The sequence below is a fragment of the Mus caroli genome, unplaced genomic scaffold, assembly GCF_978045245.1.
Source record: "Mus caroli unplaced genomic scaffold, Mus_caroli_1 scaffold_20, whole genome shotgun sequence".
In the NCBI taxonomy this organism is placed as follows: Eukaryota; Metazoa; Chordata; class Mammalia; order Rodentia; family Muridae; genus Mus; species Mus caroli.
In genome coordinates this window covers 42,456,284-42,470,963 of record NW_028227275.1, presented here as the reverse complement: position 1 = coordinate 42,470,963, position 14,680 = coordinate 42,456,284, and the positions used below count along the sequence as shown (strand labels likewise).

Genomic DNA, 14,680 nt, shown 5'->3' with positions numbered 1-14,680 from the left:
AAAAACAGATTCTGGGAAACACCTTGGCATATAGTAGGCTCGGTTAAACATATGTAATTATATTCAGTTTTAGTATATTCGGAGCCTGAGAATCGGTGTTTATTATTAGTTATTGGGTGGACCATTGGTCTAGGGTAGAGGCCATTTGACCTGGTCTTGAGTACTGTAGTATAGAAAAGGCTGCTTGCTGTGTGCATTTTCTAGTTGTGACATGGTTCCCGTGCTTTCGTCTCTCTCTACCCATTGAATATGAGATTGGGGGACTTTTCATTAAAATTTTTCTTTACTTATATAATGTCTCTGAGAAACACGCCAAATCTCTGGAAAAGTAGTGTAGCCTATATGGCAAGCATTATGTTGCTTTCTAGCATTTTTGATAGTCTGGCTTTGAAGTGTCTCTACTGCAGACACTAGTCACGTTTAAACATAAATTAACTGAAAGTTAGAATTGAGTTGCACAGCCTCACTAGCATGTTTAAAGTGCTCCACCTGTTGCTAGTGTGTCATATTGGAGTGTGTGGACAGAAGTCCTTTCATCACATGAAAGTCTGCCAGCCCTGTTCTGGACTCCTAGCACATTTTAGAGGGCTTACTTTTACCACTAAAGGTTACAGTGAACTGAAGACTGTAAAGATCATAGGGGGAGAAATGCCTTTTGGCTCCTGAGGGGTACCAAAGCCATCCTTTAAAAGCAGGGTGCCATCCAAGTTTCTTTCTTTTGCCAAGGATAAAGTTCTTAGGCAATGAAGTCTTTATAGATGTTCACCTCCATACACATGAGCATAATATAAGCAAAAGGGCTTGGATGGCCGCTCTACAAGGAGGCTACAAATGATGAGACAGCTAGTGGGCTGTAGCTTATAGTTGCAATAATAGTAGAGTTAGCTCCAATTCTAGCATTGTAAGAGACTATGCTTTCAGTTCTGGTAAAATGCCCACCCCTCACAATCTTTTGTTAGTTTGTTTTCTTTGTGTGTGGTTCTAGAGTTTGCACTTAAGCACATGCTGTACCACATCCTGCCCAAACCCTTTAAGAGTTTCCCAGGGTCTCTTGTTTCTGGCAGCTTTGGAGACCACAGATCACTGGGGGTTAAGGAATGTGCCTCCCCTCCCTCACCCAGTGACCAACCTATCAGCTGTACCAGCAAATACAGCTTCACCAGCTCCACTCCCCTGCTGCCAGGATGGCACTTGGTCCCTTTGAACAACAAAAGCAGAAGCATGCCTAGCATTGTTTCTTGTTCTTATTGAAACACAGAGATTTGAAAAGGATAAAGAATGAAGTTGTACCCAGAAGAATTGCTGGCTGGGCAGGGGAGGGTTGGGAGACCTTAGGTGAAGGCTGCATGCCTCTATAGCAGTACTCCTAGGTCGCATTTTAGCCATAATGGGGCTTGTACACTGCGGGTCTGAGAAAAGTCATTTGGAGATGGTAACTCTCTGGTGTGAGTATTAGCTGTTTAGGAAGGGGGATGCATGTTACTAAACACCTGTTTGAGGTACAGTGAGAAGATTGTAGGACAGCCATCGCCTAGGAACACTGGGAAGAAAGTTCTGTACTGAGCTGACTGAGCTGCTCACAGTGAACTTGAAACACTCGCCACTCCGCTGTTCGCCTAACTTCACTAAGGAAACTTTAGAACGAAATATAAATTGGCTTAAAAAAATCCTTCCAAAAATCATTTTGTATTTATCCTTTCAAGCCCAACAATGATACGGCTTTTGAAAATTCATGCCCCCTCTCCTTTTTTCTAAAATATGCCCTCAGTCATCTCTTGCCACAGGTGAATCCCCCAAATTAAATCATTTATTTGTAAGGAATAAAGGCTATATATATATTTGGCTCATGGTGTTAAAGGGTAGGAAGTTGAAGGCTGTCGAGCACATTTGGTGAAGTTCTTACTAGTAGAGTTTCGAGACAGGGTTTCTCTGTGTAGCTCTAGCTGACCTGGAACTCACTTTGTAGACCAAGCTGGTCTTGAACTCAGAAATCCGCCTGCCTGTGCTTCCCAAGTGCTGGTATTAAAGGCATGCGCCACCGCTGCCCGGCTCCTTGGAGTCTTTTTTTTTTTTCCCCCTTGGAGTCTTGAGGCAGTGTAAGACATCACGTGGTAGAGGACTTGTGCCTCCTTCCGTTTTTTGGTTTTTGTTTTTGTTTTTCAAAGCCACAATCCCATCAGGTTAGGGAGCTGCCTTTCAGGTACCATTTAACTTTTAATATTTCCCAAAAGTCCTACCTTCAGATACCATAATTGACTTAACATTTCTACCTACTTTATACCTCACAATAAGGATTCAATTTTAATGTGCATTTTTTGTGGCCTCTTTCAAACCATAGCAAATACAAACAGTGAATGCAGAAAAGTGCACTACTCAGTGCACTGCAGTTAGGAAATGCCTTAGTAAATTTTGGTTGCATAAAGTAGAATGTTAACAATCATTTTATTCTTTTTTTTTTTTTTTTTTGAGAGCATTTATCCAATCTGACAAAAATTGTTCTGATAAGGACAAGGAGTTATGTTTCTCAGACTGGTGGTATGTTTTACGTCTTAGCTAAAAGGACATAGGTGTGGCCTGGTGTGTATTCCTACCCATTTCCAAGTGCTCTGCAATTACGTGGACCGCATGAGTAGCTGTTACATGCAAGCAACCCAGGCACAGAAAGACCTCCTGTTGTTCTGTGTGGAATCTAAACAGTCATAACCAACAGATGGAGTGGGAGGGTGAAGTCGTGTGGGTACATGTTGGTCAGAGGATCCAGTGTTTGACTGAAGACCCTGATAAGTGTGGGAAGTGATGGGCTAACTAACTTGCTTTGATCATCCCTCTTTGTACATAAAGTAGCACTTTATGTCCCGCCAATGCATATAGCCAGAATGTGTGCATTCTGCAGTCATGAATGAATTTGTCTTAAACCCCTATAAGATGAGCACTAGAAGCAGTTCCTTCTAGAAGGGGGATGGCTATGGCTCTTCCCCTGAGTATTTTTGCTTTTCTTCATTTGTTTGTATTTTCACTGTGAATGTGTTAATATGGAAGAAGTAGGTATGCCTGCTATCTTTTTCAGTACTATATTAGTCAGACTCTTTGCCACTCTGATAACCCCAATGTAAACAGCTCAGGGAGGGCAAACGTGTTGTGATTCACAGTTGCCAAGGTTTTAGGCTGCTGGGAGGGAAGATGACTGAGCAGAGCAACTGATCTGGTGGCCAGCAAGCTGAAAGAGAGTAAGGCTCTGGACAAGATACCCAGAGTGTGTCATCATCATCTACCCCCACCCCTTGCCCCCAAACCCCATGACCCATCCATCACCTCCAGTTACCTCCTAGAGTTTCTAGAGCCTCCCTAGAAGGTACCACCAGCTAGGAAACAAGCCTTTAGTACGTGGATTTTTATTTTTATTTATTTATTGATTGATTGATTTTTTTGATTTTTCAAGACAGTGTTTCTCTGTGTAGTTCTGGCTGTCCTGGAACTCACTCTGTAGACCAGGCTAGCCTCGAACTCAGAAATCCACCCGCCTCTGCCTCCCGAGTGCTGGGATTAAAGACATGCTCCACCACGCCCAGCCTTTATTTTATTTGTTAAGGAAAAGAACTTCATATCTAAAATAAACTGTAACAAGTACTGACTATATTTACTAAGTTTTCCTATCCAGTGAAGGTTGATGGCATGAACAGAGGACTGACTATCTTGTGGGCTTTGTGGAGATTTGTTCCAACCAGTCTCTGTTATGTACATATTTGACATTTATTAAATTTCAGCAAATACTTCCATGACCGTTCTATCATTATTTTTACCTTCTTTTATCAAGACACTTTGGGGTGTAAAAGAGACCACGTAGTAGTAACAAGTTAGATTACAGTATTTTTGACTTTTGAGAGCAGTCCTACTATTTCAAGTGTAAAAAGGCAGTGTCAGTGAAACTCCTGCCTAGGTGTCCTCTTACATCACCCTCGGGTCCTCCCTCCCATGTGCTATGCCTGCCTTTACAAACAGGACTGTGGAGTGTATGGATAGCAAGAGCTTCCGTGTTTCCTTACTCTTCAGAATGTTACATTTTCATTTTAAAGAAGTACTTGTTTTATTTGTGTATAGAGAATGTAAAGAATGATGCAGTGAATTCCTGTGAGCCCACCACCCAGTTTCCATAGTCTGTGCACATGCTCACATACACACATACTGCTATACACACATACACACACACACACACACACAGTCTCATCCTTCTTCCCCAGAGAGGGTGTTCCTTTCCTTGCACATTGGCTTGGCTCCTAAACAATGTGTTGTTTGATGTTATATAAAATGAAGTTATGTATCATGTGTACTTTAATGTGCTATTTTTAACAAATATTTGTGCTCCTGCTTTTATCTTTTAGAGTTGTAGCCATGCTTTGTTTATTTCTCTGCATTCCCCAGTATGATTTCTTCATCATGACCACTGATAATAGGCTTTCTTTGTATATAAAGTAGCACTTTATGTCCCGTCAATGCATACAGCCAGAATGTGTGCATTCAGTCATGAATGAATTTGTCTTAAACAGCTATAAGATGAGCACTAGAAGTAGTTCCTTCCAGAAGGGGGATGGCTATGGCTTGTGGGGTTTTGTGGGGTTTTGTGTTTATTTGACAGTGCTGTGGTGAAGGCAGCTTGTGTTTCTTGAGTATTTATAAGAGTATAATTCCTAGATCATAGGGCAGATAAACATTAAGTTTTACTAAGGATGCTGTTATTTTGCAAAGTGGTTATATTCATTTCTGGATTCACCATTGGTATGTAAATGTTCTAGTTTTTCTATAATTCTCAAATGTTTGACCTAGTTGGACTTATAGGTTTTTGTCAATTTGGTTGATATAAAATGACATTTACCTTTTAAAAATGAGGCTTTCCTTTTTACTTCATTAATAAGCAATCCTCAAAGTAACCATTAGAAAACCTTTGGAATGCAAATTGTGACTATTACATTTGAAACCCTAAAGAATTTTAATTTTTCATTTGCTTAATATTACTTTTTTAGTATATAATTTATAGTTTTCAAAATTCAACTATGCTAGCCTTTAGTTAGCTTCCAAACATCCTCTATATTCTACATTTTTACTGTTTTGATTCTGGGGATTAAATCTAGGCCATTTTAACTTTTACCGCAGCGTGTTACTGTTTTGCCCAAAATGTTTAATTTGAAAATTGAAATTAGTAAAATAATTATAAATTAATCTTTGATGTGTCCTCTTATTACTTACTGCACATGTCGTCCTATTCATTATAAGCCATTTTGTTGTTGTCGGTTCCTCTGAGAAGTATTCCTCAAACGTCAAAGGGTGGGAACTAAGGGTGGTGTCCAGCAGGACTTCGGAATAACAGTTACGCAAGCTGACAGTCTTAAAATGAGCTTGGCCTCTGGTGGGGGAATTCTTTTGCCAATTAAAATAAAACACCTTTTCTGTTTTAGCACCAGTATGCACGAACGAGTGAACAGAACAGAAAGACAGTTTCGATCCCTTCCAGATAACCAGCAGAAACTGCTTCCTCAGTTTCCTCTTCACTTGGACAAGATCCGGAAATGCATTGACCATAATCAGGAAATACTGCTGACCATTGTGAATGATTGCATACATATGTTCGAAAATAAGGAATATGGAGAAGATGTATGTGAAATTGTTTCTATCTCTTTTCATCTTAGGGTTATGGTCTGTATGTCCAGCTCTTGCGCGTGTCATCCACTCTACTGAGAGAGTGGATGTTCTGGGAAGCTGGGTGAACACCATGCTAGAGATTGCATTTGTTCAATGTTTGGTTCTTGTTTTCATACGAAGATAATTGCTAATACTTTCACGTGGTGTTTTGGATGTACTACTGTTATATAGGGACTTAAATTTCTTAAAAGACTTTACTAACTAGCTAGATTAGTTCTTTTCCCTGCTTTCTTTTTCAGTATCTTTATTTGTTGATATTCATCTTGCCCTTAAATTTTTTTTCATCACTTAAGTCTAAAGTGATGAGTAGTAGGCGTAGTAACTGAAGGCTCTGTGCATCCAGATAGACTCTGGCCAGTCCAACGTGAGCCCTTCATGCTACCCATCATTGAACTAGACGAACTCTCTTACCTCTCTTGGAGGGTGGGGTGTATGTCTCCATGGTAGCTCAGTGTGGGTCCTTGCTCCAGTAAGGACTGTTGACGGTAGAAGTGAGAGCACCAAGCTTTAGTCACGTAGAATCACAAGCTGCACTTGAGCCCCTCCCTAGGTGAGAGGCTGATGTTATCATCGACACACCTGTATCTTAGCATGCTCATTTAACTGTATTCAAAATTGACTCTAAGAAAATAACTCTTTTCCCCCCCTTTTAAACAGGCCAATGGAAAGATTATGCCAGCATCTACATTTGACATGGATAAGTTAAAATCTACACTGAAACAGTTTGTAAGAGACTGGAGTGAGACCGGGAAAGCAGAAAGGGACGCCTGCTATAAGCCAATCATTAAAGAGATTATCAAAAATTTTCCAAAAGAGAGATGGTAAATATTACCACATTTTTACCCACTTCCTGTAAGGTTTGATCATTTAGCTCTAGCATTTCCACCTTGTGATTCATGTTCATAGTCGCTCAGTGCCTGTCTGTTTTCACATATGTGAGTGGTATATTTGTTACTGGATGCTTGAGTTGTGTGCCATTGACGTTTTTATGTTTGGTAACATTTGCCCTAGTAAATACAAATTTGAAACTGTTAGAGTAAGTATTTATAGTCAACAATACTCACTGCATTATAAGTTGTTTTTAGAACACAATGATAGTGATAGATTTTATTTTATCTTGTGATGACATACGCAAAAGAACTGAGGCATCCATCCATACCACAGAGAAGTGACTAACTTTTGAACACAGAACCTGTGGGGATTCTGAAGCTCTGCCTCTGCTTTTCAGACTCACGTTTGTAAATGAATAAGTGAAATGCATAGGACTACAAAGAACCATTTGTTTTGAAGTGGAGATACTGAAATCCTTAAAAGCACATTTGTGGAGGGCTGGGTGATGCTTGTTATAATACATGAGGGCCTGTGTTTGGATCCCCAGCATCTGCTTAAAAAGCCAGGCTCCTTGTAGCCCCAGAGCCAGGGGATTCCATTCTCTCTCAGAAAATAAGGTGGGAAACCACTGAGTAAGACATTCAACACACACATAAACAAACAAAAATAATAAAGTAAAATAAAATAATATTTTAATTAAAGCAAATACATACTTTTTTTTTTTTTTACAATGTATTGATTAAATATAGCCTGGTAGTGGGTATACTTTTGCTATCTTATATGAAAATGCTGAACACTTTGTACATTATTTTGATAAAAATGTAATTCCAATTGAGGATAACATCACAGATATTCCTAAACCTACTAATATTCGTAGTCTGCCTGCATTTTTAGAATTGAGGACAAGTATTAATTAAAGATTATTGCTGTTAGAATCTGTTTGGAAGTAGAAAGAAGGTTCAGTAGTTAGACTATGTTCTTACTGCTCTTGCAAGGACCCAAGTTCCGTTTCTAGCTGAACATTATTAAGCTCACAGTTACTTGTAAGAGTCCAGCTCAAGGGGCCCCAGTACCCTCTCTGGCCTCTGTGGGCATCTACACTCACACATGCACATAGACACACACAGACACATAAAAATCATCTATACTTACAATTTAAAGTAGACTTTTTTAAATAATAAAATTGAGTTTTCCCAATTTAAAGTAGACTTTTTTAAATAATAAAATTGAGTTTTCCCCCATTCTCATAAGCCCAGTGAATTTTGTCTCAGACCCTGGGATCCATAGTCCCATGTGTTCAGAACTCCTGAGTTTGGGTGTATCCTTCGAGGAATGTCAGGATCTTCATCTATTTTTCTCTCTTTTGAACTTTTAATTTTGAAGTAACTTCACAATTATGGTTCTTTATCAACATTCATCAAGTCTTGGCATTTTAGAACATCACTATCAGTCCCACCTTTTCCTTCCCTCCCTCTTTCAGCATGTGGATGTCTAAAACCACACATTCAGAATTATTGTAAAGCCATTTGAGAGTCATGTAGTATTTGTCATGGTTTCTGACTGCTTAATACTTCACAGCTTTAGATTTTAGGGTCTCACTGTGTAGCCATGGGTGGCCTGGAACTCACTGTGTGGACCAGGCTGACCTGAGCACAGAGATCCATCTGCCTCTGCCTCTACCTCCTGAGTCTGGATTTGAAGGTGTTCTCCACCACGCAGGCACAGAGTCTGTTCTTGAGAATAAACCTGTTCACTTTCGGTTGGCAGATCCAGAAAGTTGACCCCTGAGCACAGTTCTGGAACCTGATATCAGTTTGTGCTGTGACGCCTGGGAGGTGTGTGGTCTTCGTAGCCTTCACTGTTCTCAGAGAGCTCTCTAATAAAGGGGCCCTTCTTTCATTTTCTCCATAGAGATTTATTTCAAGGACTTATAGTTCCTACTTCATTCAGTGAATTAAAATCTTAAATTACTATTGTTTTAATTCTGTGTTTAAATTCTTCTATCCTTGGGGATTTCTTTTTTTTTTTTTTTTGCTGAAAAATCTAAGATATTTGAGACTCGTGTTGTAGATCCTGTGAGGCTTGGTTTTCTCTAAGCATTTGGTTGCTTGTAATGTGGGATGCAACATAGGACTCCAAATAAGCCACACACTCATCCTCAGTGCTGGTCCCTACCTGCCTTGTACACAGGGTCTATCTCTGCCGTTAGGTGCTGAACTTCATGGTTTTCTGAGGCAAGGTCTCACTGTAGCTCACAAGCTCATGGTGGCCTTGAACTTAAAATCCTCCTGCCTTGATTGACCTCCAGAATGCTAGAACCATAGGCACGTGCTGCCACACCTCAGCTCAGCAGTTTTCAGTGATTTGTTTAAGTCCTTCCCCAGTAATCCCGACATTTGTGTTGTTTTAGGATTTTTTTTTTTTTACTTTATTTTCTTGAGTTTTTGCATTAGTAGTTTTGTTTTGGTTCAGCATTTTATGCAACAACAATAAAAAACAAAAACAAATCGTGAAGATGAGTGAGTAAATAAGTTAATCAAAAATAAATTATATAGAGGGCAGAGTAAATAATTTTTCATTTCTGAAATACTTATAAGTATTTATTGCTTCAGACAATCTCTTAAGAAACTTCTAGAAACTTTGCATCAAGAAGTATAATAATGTGGGAATATTTTTTTTCTAGAAAATGAACTGAATTATAAACTTTTGTTTACTTTACATTTTACCTTTTATTTCATATACAGTGACTTCAGCATTTTCCTGAGACAGAGTAGTAGGAAAAATTTTGCAACAGTGAGTAGTCACTGATCTCTTGCATAAAATAATTACTTCTTCAATAGCAAATCAACTTCTGTGGACATAGGACATCAGCAAAAGCTAGGAGCAAGATTATTTTGTTGCCGAGTCAGGTTTTTTTTTTTTAAATGGTGAAAACAGTGTGTATTTAGATTTACCCATCTGGACTGAGTTTAGCTGGTCCCAATCTTGTTGGCTACATCCAGAGCATCATTATCAGGAGCCAAGTGAACATGGTGTCCTCTTCTGTCAGTCAGGCCTTATCAGGGCCTGACTTTGGCCACATTAGTCTCATAGTTTCTTCACGGCCTGTTTGATCTGGTGCGTGTTGGCCTTGACATCTTCTGCAGTGAACACAAGCATTTGTCCTCTGTCTTCTTCATGGCAGATTCACTGATCAGGGGGAATTTGATGATGGCATAGTGGTCAAGCGTGTGTCTCCTGGATGCACTTTTTTTTTTTTTTTGGTATTTATTTCATTTACATTTCCAATGCTATCCCCTGGGTGCACTCTTTTGAGGGTATTTGGGCTGCTTCCAGAACTGCAAGGTCTTGGGCCACCTGAAGGTGGGTGACTTGTGGGATTCCCTTTCTGTGGCTGTGGACACCTTTCAGCCTTAGCTTTCAAGGACTTCACTTTGGCCTCTGCTTTGGGAGTGGTGGGAGCTTTCTTTGCTTTTGGCTCCATGATGGCGAAAAAGCAGAGTGGACTTTTAACATATACTACTTGGCCAACTCACTCTGTGTGTGTGTGTGTGTGTGTGTGTGTGTGTACTTATCTAAGCTGTCACTGGTTTTTTTTTTCATTCAAAGTATCATCTGTTCTTTTTATTTTTTTGAGTTAGCATACAACATAATGGGTTTCATTATGGCATTCATATATGTCAAACATGGCTCTTGTTTATCTACTTCTCTGCTGCATCATGGAGTTTATTTCTCAGGAAAATAAATGCCGTAAAAGTCATGACATATGCTTATGACTTTTGGACATTTTGGGCTGTACTTTCTGAATAGGATCTACCTTCCTTATAGATGGGTGTTTCCCACATGTTAGAACATATCATGCAAAAAGTTTTAATTTCTTCCTTTCCAACATGAATGCCTTTATTCCTTATTTTTATTCTTAGGGGAAAGCTTTTTCTTTTCACCTCTGAGTATTCTCCCATCAGGTCCAAGACTGAGGGATTAAACATTTTTCCCCAGTATATTTCATTTAAAGTGTATGAATTTGTATGTGGACATATATCAGTGTCACAGCTGTAACACTCGCTGTTTCGGGAGGGGGAGGGGTAGATGGATAATGAATGTTAATGAATATGCGTAGAACTACCTGTTCTTGCTCAATTAAAATGTTTTATGTAAACACATTCATTTTCCCTGTTTGACCATGTTTGGGACTAATGTGATTGAGAGTGGGAATAATTTTGAAGGTACAGATTGGCCTCTGCATTCTTGATAAGGACATGCTTTCTACAGTTTACCAGTGCTAGGTCATTGTGTCTGTTTTGGTTTTACATAAAGGTATATTCTATGCTGCTCTTTTGAACCCTTGAATGATGAAGTTAGCAAGCAGTACTCTTTGTTTTTGTTTTATTTTCACTTAAAATCAAAGGTTAGCTGAATGCGGTGGCTCTTATATCAGCAATCCTAGCATTCAGGAGAAAGAGGCAGGAGGAGCGAAACAAGCCCAAGACCAGTGTGGCAGCAGTGGTTCATTTTAGGCCAGCCAGTGCTAACTAAGTATTGAGACCTTGTCTCAAGCAAAAATAAATGTGAGCTCAAGACCTACGAACACAGGAATAGTGTAATACTAAACATTTGATGGAATAGTATATATCGAAATTTTCAGCCAGACAAACAATAAAGAAAACCAACGGTGCAAATGTTCACTTTCCTCAAGTGTCTGCTGGTTCAGCGCTGCAGAGTGCATGCGTGTGAAGGGAGGAAACATTTGAGCCAGCCTTAAAGGCTGGGATTTTTTTTTTAATTATAAAAATTATTAACTGGTTTGTTATTTTTTGTTTGTTTTTAAATCTTAATTCATTAGCCTATTTGAAGACCATTATGTTTATGACTATGTCAGTGTTTGCTGTACTCCAAGAAGACATTGACTGACTTGTTGAAAATTTATCTTTCACATAGTTTTTAGGAAAAAAACTGAATTAAAAAATTGTTTTCTATTTTACATTAAAATAGAGGCATTAACTGTATTTATAAAGGATTTGTTAGCTTAAAGGAATCTATTTTAAAAGAGAAAATAGTGAAATTTTACAATGTCATATGCAATTGTATAGAATGAAGAACATTTTATCTCATTCTTTCTTGACTGAAAGCGTATGTTTTAAGCTTCTTTCAAATCAGTATTTTAATTCAGTAATTTAGTTCATAATTCTAGAATAACACCTCAGTGATAAAATTAAGATTAATAATTCAAGAGAAAATGGCATAAATTGGCAAAAAAGGAATATAAGACAGTCTCACAAGAAAATTCAAATGTAAAAACTGTTTAAGCCAGTTTTACATAATGTTTAGCAAGAATTGAAAATTAAGAAGCAGTGAAGCTGTGGAGAAACATGTCTCCTGTGAAAGAAAAAATTAGGAAAAATTTTATAAAGACAGTTTGGTGGTGTTTGCTAAAATCTTTCTTAGAGTTCAACATTGTTGCATTGGATTTACAGATAAACTTCTGTGTATAGAAATTATTCTAATATTACAATGCCAAATATTATAGGTAATGTAGATGTCTGTAGTTGGGACTCTTTTTTGTTTTAAAGACAGGATTTCATATAGCCCAGGCTGGCTTTAAACTTGCTGTGTTGCTAATGATGACCTTGAACTTCTCGGTCTTCCTGCTTCTATACCCAGAGTATTGGGCTTTACACATAGACCACTGTGCCTCGTTTTCTGCAGTGCCAGGGCTTCCCGTGTTGCTAGAGAAGCTCTAGACTAATAGAGCTGCATCTCTGTCCTGGTGTAATGATTTAATGACTTCCTTAGTAACTTATGGTTAGAGGGATAGATATCCAAGAGGTTATCCTGTTCAGAATTCGTTGACATGTACGGGCTATCAATATAATGTTCTCATGTAGTTTAAATGCTTTGATATCTACAGAGAAAAGTAAAATAGGATGAATTTAATAAACTAGAATTTCAACTTGTATCAATATGAAAGATTACTGAGATTTTTTTCATTTATCTTATGCCAAGTTTTTGAGGTCCAGCTTATTTTACACTTAGAACACATATCACTTTATATACTTTAAATCATATGAATTTTGTGCTATCTGCTATATTGGACAGAATAGCTATGATTCAGAGAACTACTTTTGCTGCTTAAAAGTTGCAGATGGCTGAATAGGTAAGGGTGCTTGCTGCATAGCCTGATGACCCAAGCTGTACGTACTTCTGAGACTGACATTGTAGAAAGAGTGAACCAGTGCATCCAAGTTGACCTTTGACCTTGACATGCATGTTGTGGTACATGAGAGAACACACACACACACACACACACACACACACACACACACACACACACTGGTTGGGGGGAGTTGCTTATAATCTTACCACTAGGGGTCAGCCAAGTGTCACCGTGCTGATACCGCAAAACAAAATATATTATATTGGTGTTTGCTAATTTGTAAAACAAAGATACTGTTAAGCCTGCAAATACATTTACTGTTGGTAAAATGGCCTAGTCTGGTTTTAAAACTTTAAAATCACATTTATATTTAAAGTTTGTTTCTCGTCATTTTAACAAGAAATGTTTAAGACTTTTAAAGGATTCATAGCGGCATGTGTATCTTTGGGGGGAAATCTAGTTAAGATTACACATTTAGGAAAGCATTCTTGCCATCCCACTCATTCTTTGTTTGGTTTTTGATCAGTCGTTTTACTCTAAGCACATTCCGACTTTTGGAAGCACCCTTTTGTCATAATACAGATAGTTTGATGATCTGCAATAGTCTGCTCACTTCTGAGCTGGGGTTGTGTTCTGCATTTTTCGTCTCGGTGGCTTTTGATAGCAGTCTTACACACTTCAGGTGCTAGTGCACCTCTCGGCTCAGAGTGGAGGCAGGCGGTTCAAGGTTCTGGTCAGGGAAATGTTGATGAAAGAAATGATAAGGCTAATCTTCCATACGGTAGTTACTAAGTTGTTCTTGTTGGTTTTATTGTGTTACTTTAATGACAAATGTTCTCACTCTGTAGCCCTGGCTGGCCTGGAATATGTAGACAAGGATGGTCTTGAATTCATAACATTCTGCTTGCCTCTGTCTCTGGAGTGCTGGGATTAAAGGTGTGTCCATTCCTGGCAGGTGTATTATTCAGACATATGTTCCATAAATGATTTATAAAAAAAACCACTTTACTGGGTGAGTCATTTCCCTGGCCTTTCTTTTCCTTCCTCCCTCCCTCCCTCCCTCCCTCCCTCCCTCCCTCCCTCCCTCCCTCCCTTCCTTCCTTCCTTCCTTCCTTCCTTCCTTCCTTCCTCTCTTGCTCTCTTTCTTTCTCTCTTTCTCTCTTTCTTTGTAGAGTATGCAAAGACTATCCTGTAGAATGTACTGCTAGTAAGAATGTCCTGTTGCACTCTGAGAGTGAAGCCTTGGGGAACAGGTAGTTTGTGAGATTTGAATAGTTTGAAATGGAATTGGTTTTGTGAACCAAATTTTGAAAATGTGATCGTTAAATTCCCTCTTTACAGCCAATGATACTGATTACACACATTTTCTTTTTGGTTCCTATACAAATGTTGTTGTCTCCTCATTTTTTTTTTTAAGTAAAGTTACTTTTAATTACCTGTGTGTGTGTGCATGTGTGTACCAATACATGCATGTTGATGTACATTGGAAGGGCAGAGGGCAGCCTGAAAGGGTAGGTTCTCTTGCACTCTGTGGGTCCCAGCGAGCTCGGCCTGTCAGTCTTAGTCAGAGCTGCCTCTACCCGCTGAACCGTTTTGCTAACCCTGAAACGGATTGGCCAGGGTTCCTGAGAACTGGTCCTCACCGTCTACAGTTTTTTCCTCCTAAAGCTTCTTGCAGTTCTATTGAAGGAATGGCAGAGCTCAGAGAGAAGGAAACATAATGAATGGCAATGTGGCGAGGTAGTGGAGCCTCTGGTGTGGTGCAGTCTGTTGTCTTAAATGCTCCCAGAAGTGTTTGCAAGGGGAGCTGTGGCAGCAAGGTCACAAGTTTGAGACTAGTCAGGATACTTACTGACACCCTTCAAAGAAGGCATTGCTCATTTTCTCCAAGAGCATACCCAACCGTCTGACCTTTTCTCTCTTGCTTTTGGAAGAGAGGTAGGGGTAGCGGACACTGAGTCCTATTTTATCTCCCAAGCTACTCTGCAGTTTGCTATGTAG

General features: G+C 39.1%; 1 protein-coding gene across 2 annotated transcripts in view; it reads left to right on the top strand.

Moving 5' to 3' along the window:
• Carnmt1 (carnosine N-methyltransferase 1) overlaps positions 1 to 14,680 on the top strand; it is a 33,488-nt gene that overhangs the window by 1,429 nt on the left and 17,379 nt on the right. For both annotated transcript variants that reach the window (XM_085833768.1, XM_085833769.1), the window contains exons 2-3: positions 5,451 to 5,646; positions 6,352 to 6,515. In XM_085833768.1, the coding sequence (XP_085689894.1) occupies positions 5,451 to 5,646; positions 6,352 to 6,515 (360 nt within the window). The remainder of the gene's footprint in view (positions 1 to 5,450; positions 5,647 to 6,351; positions 6,516 to 14,680) is intronic.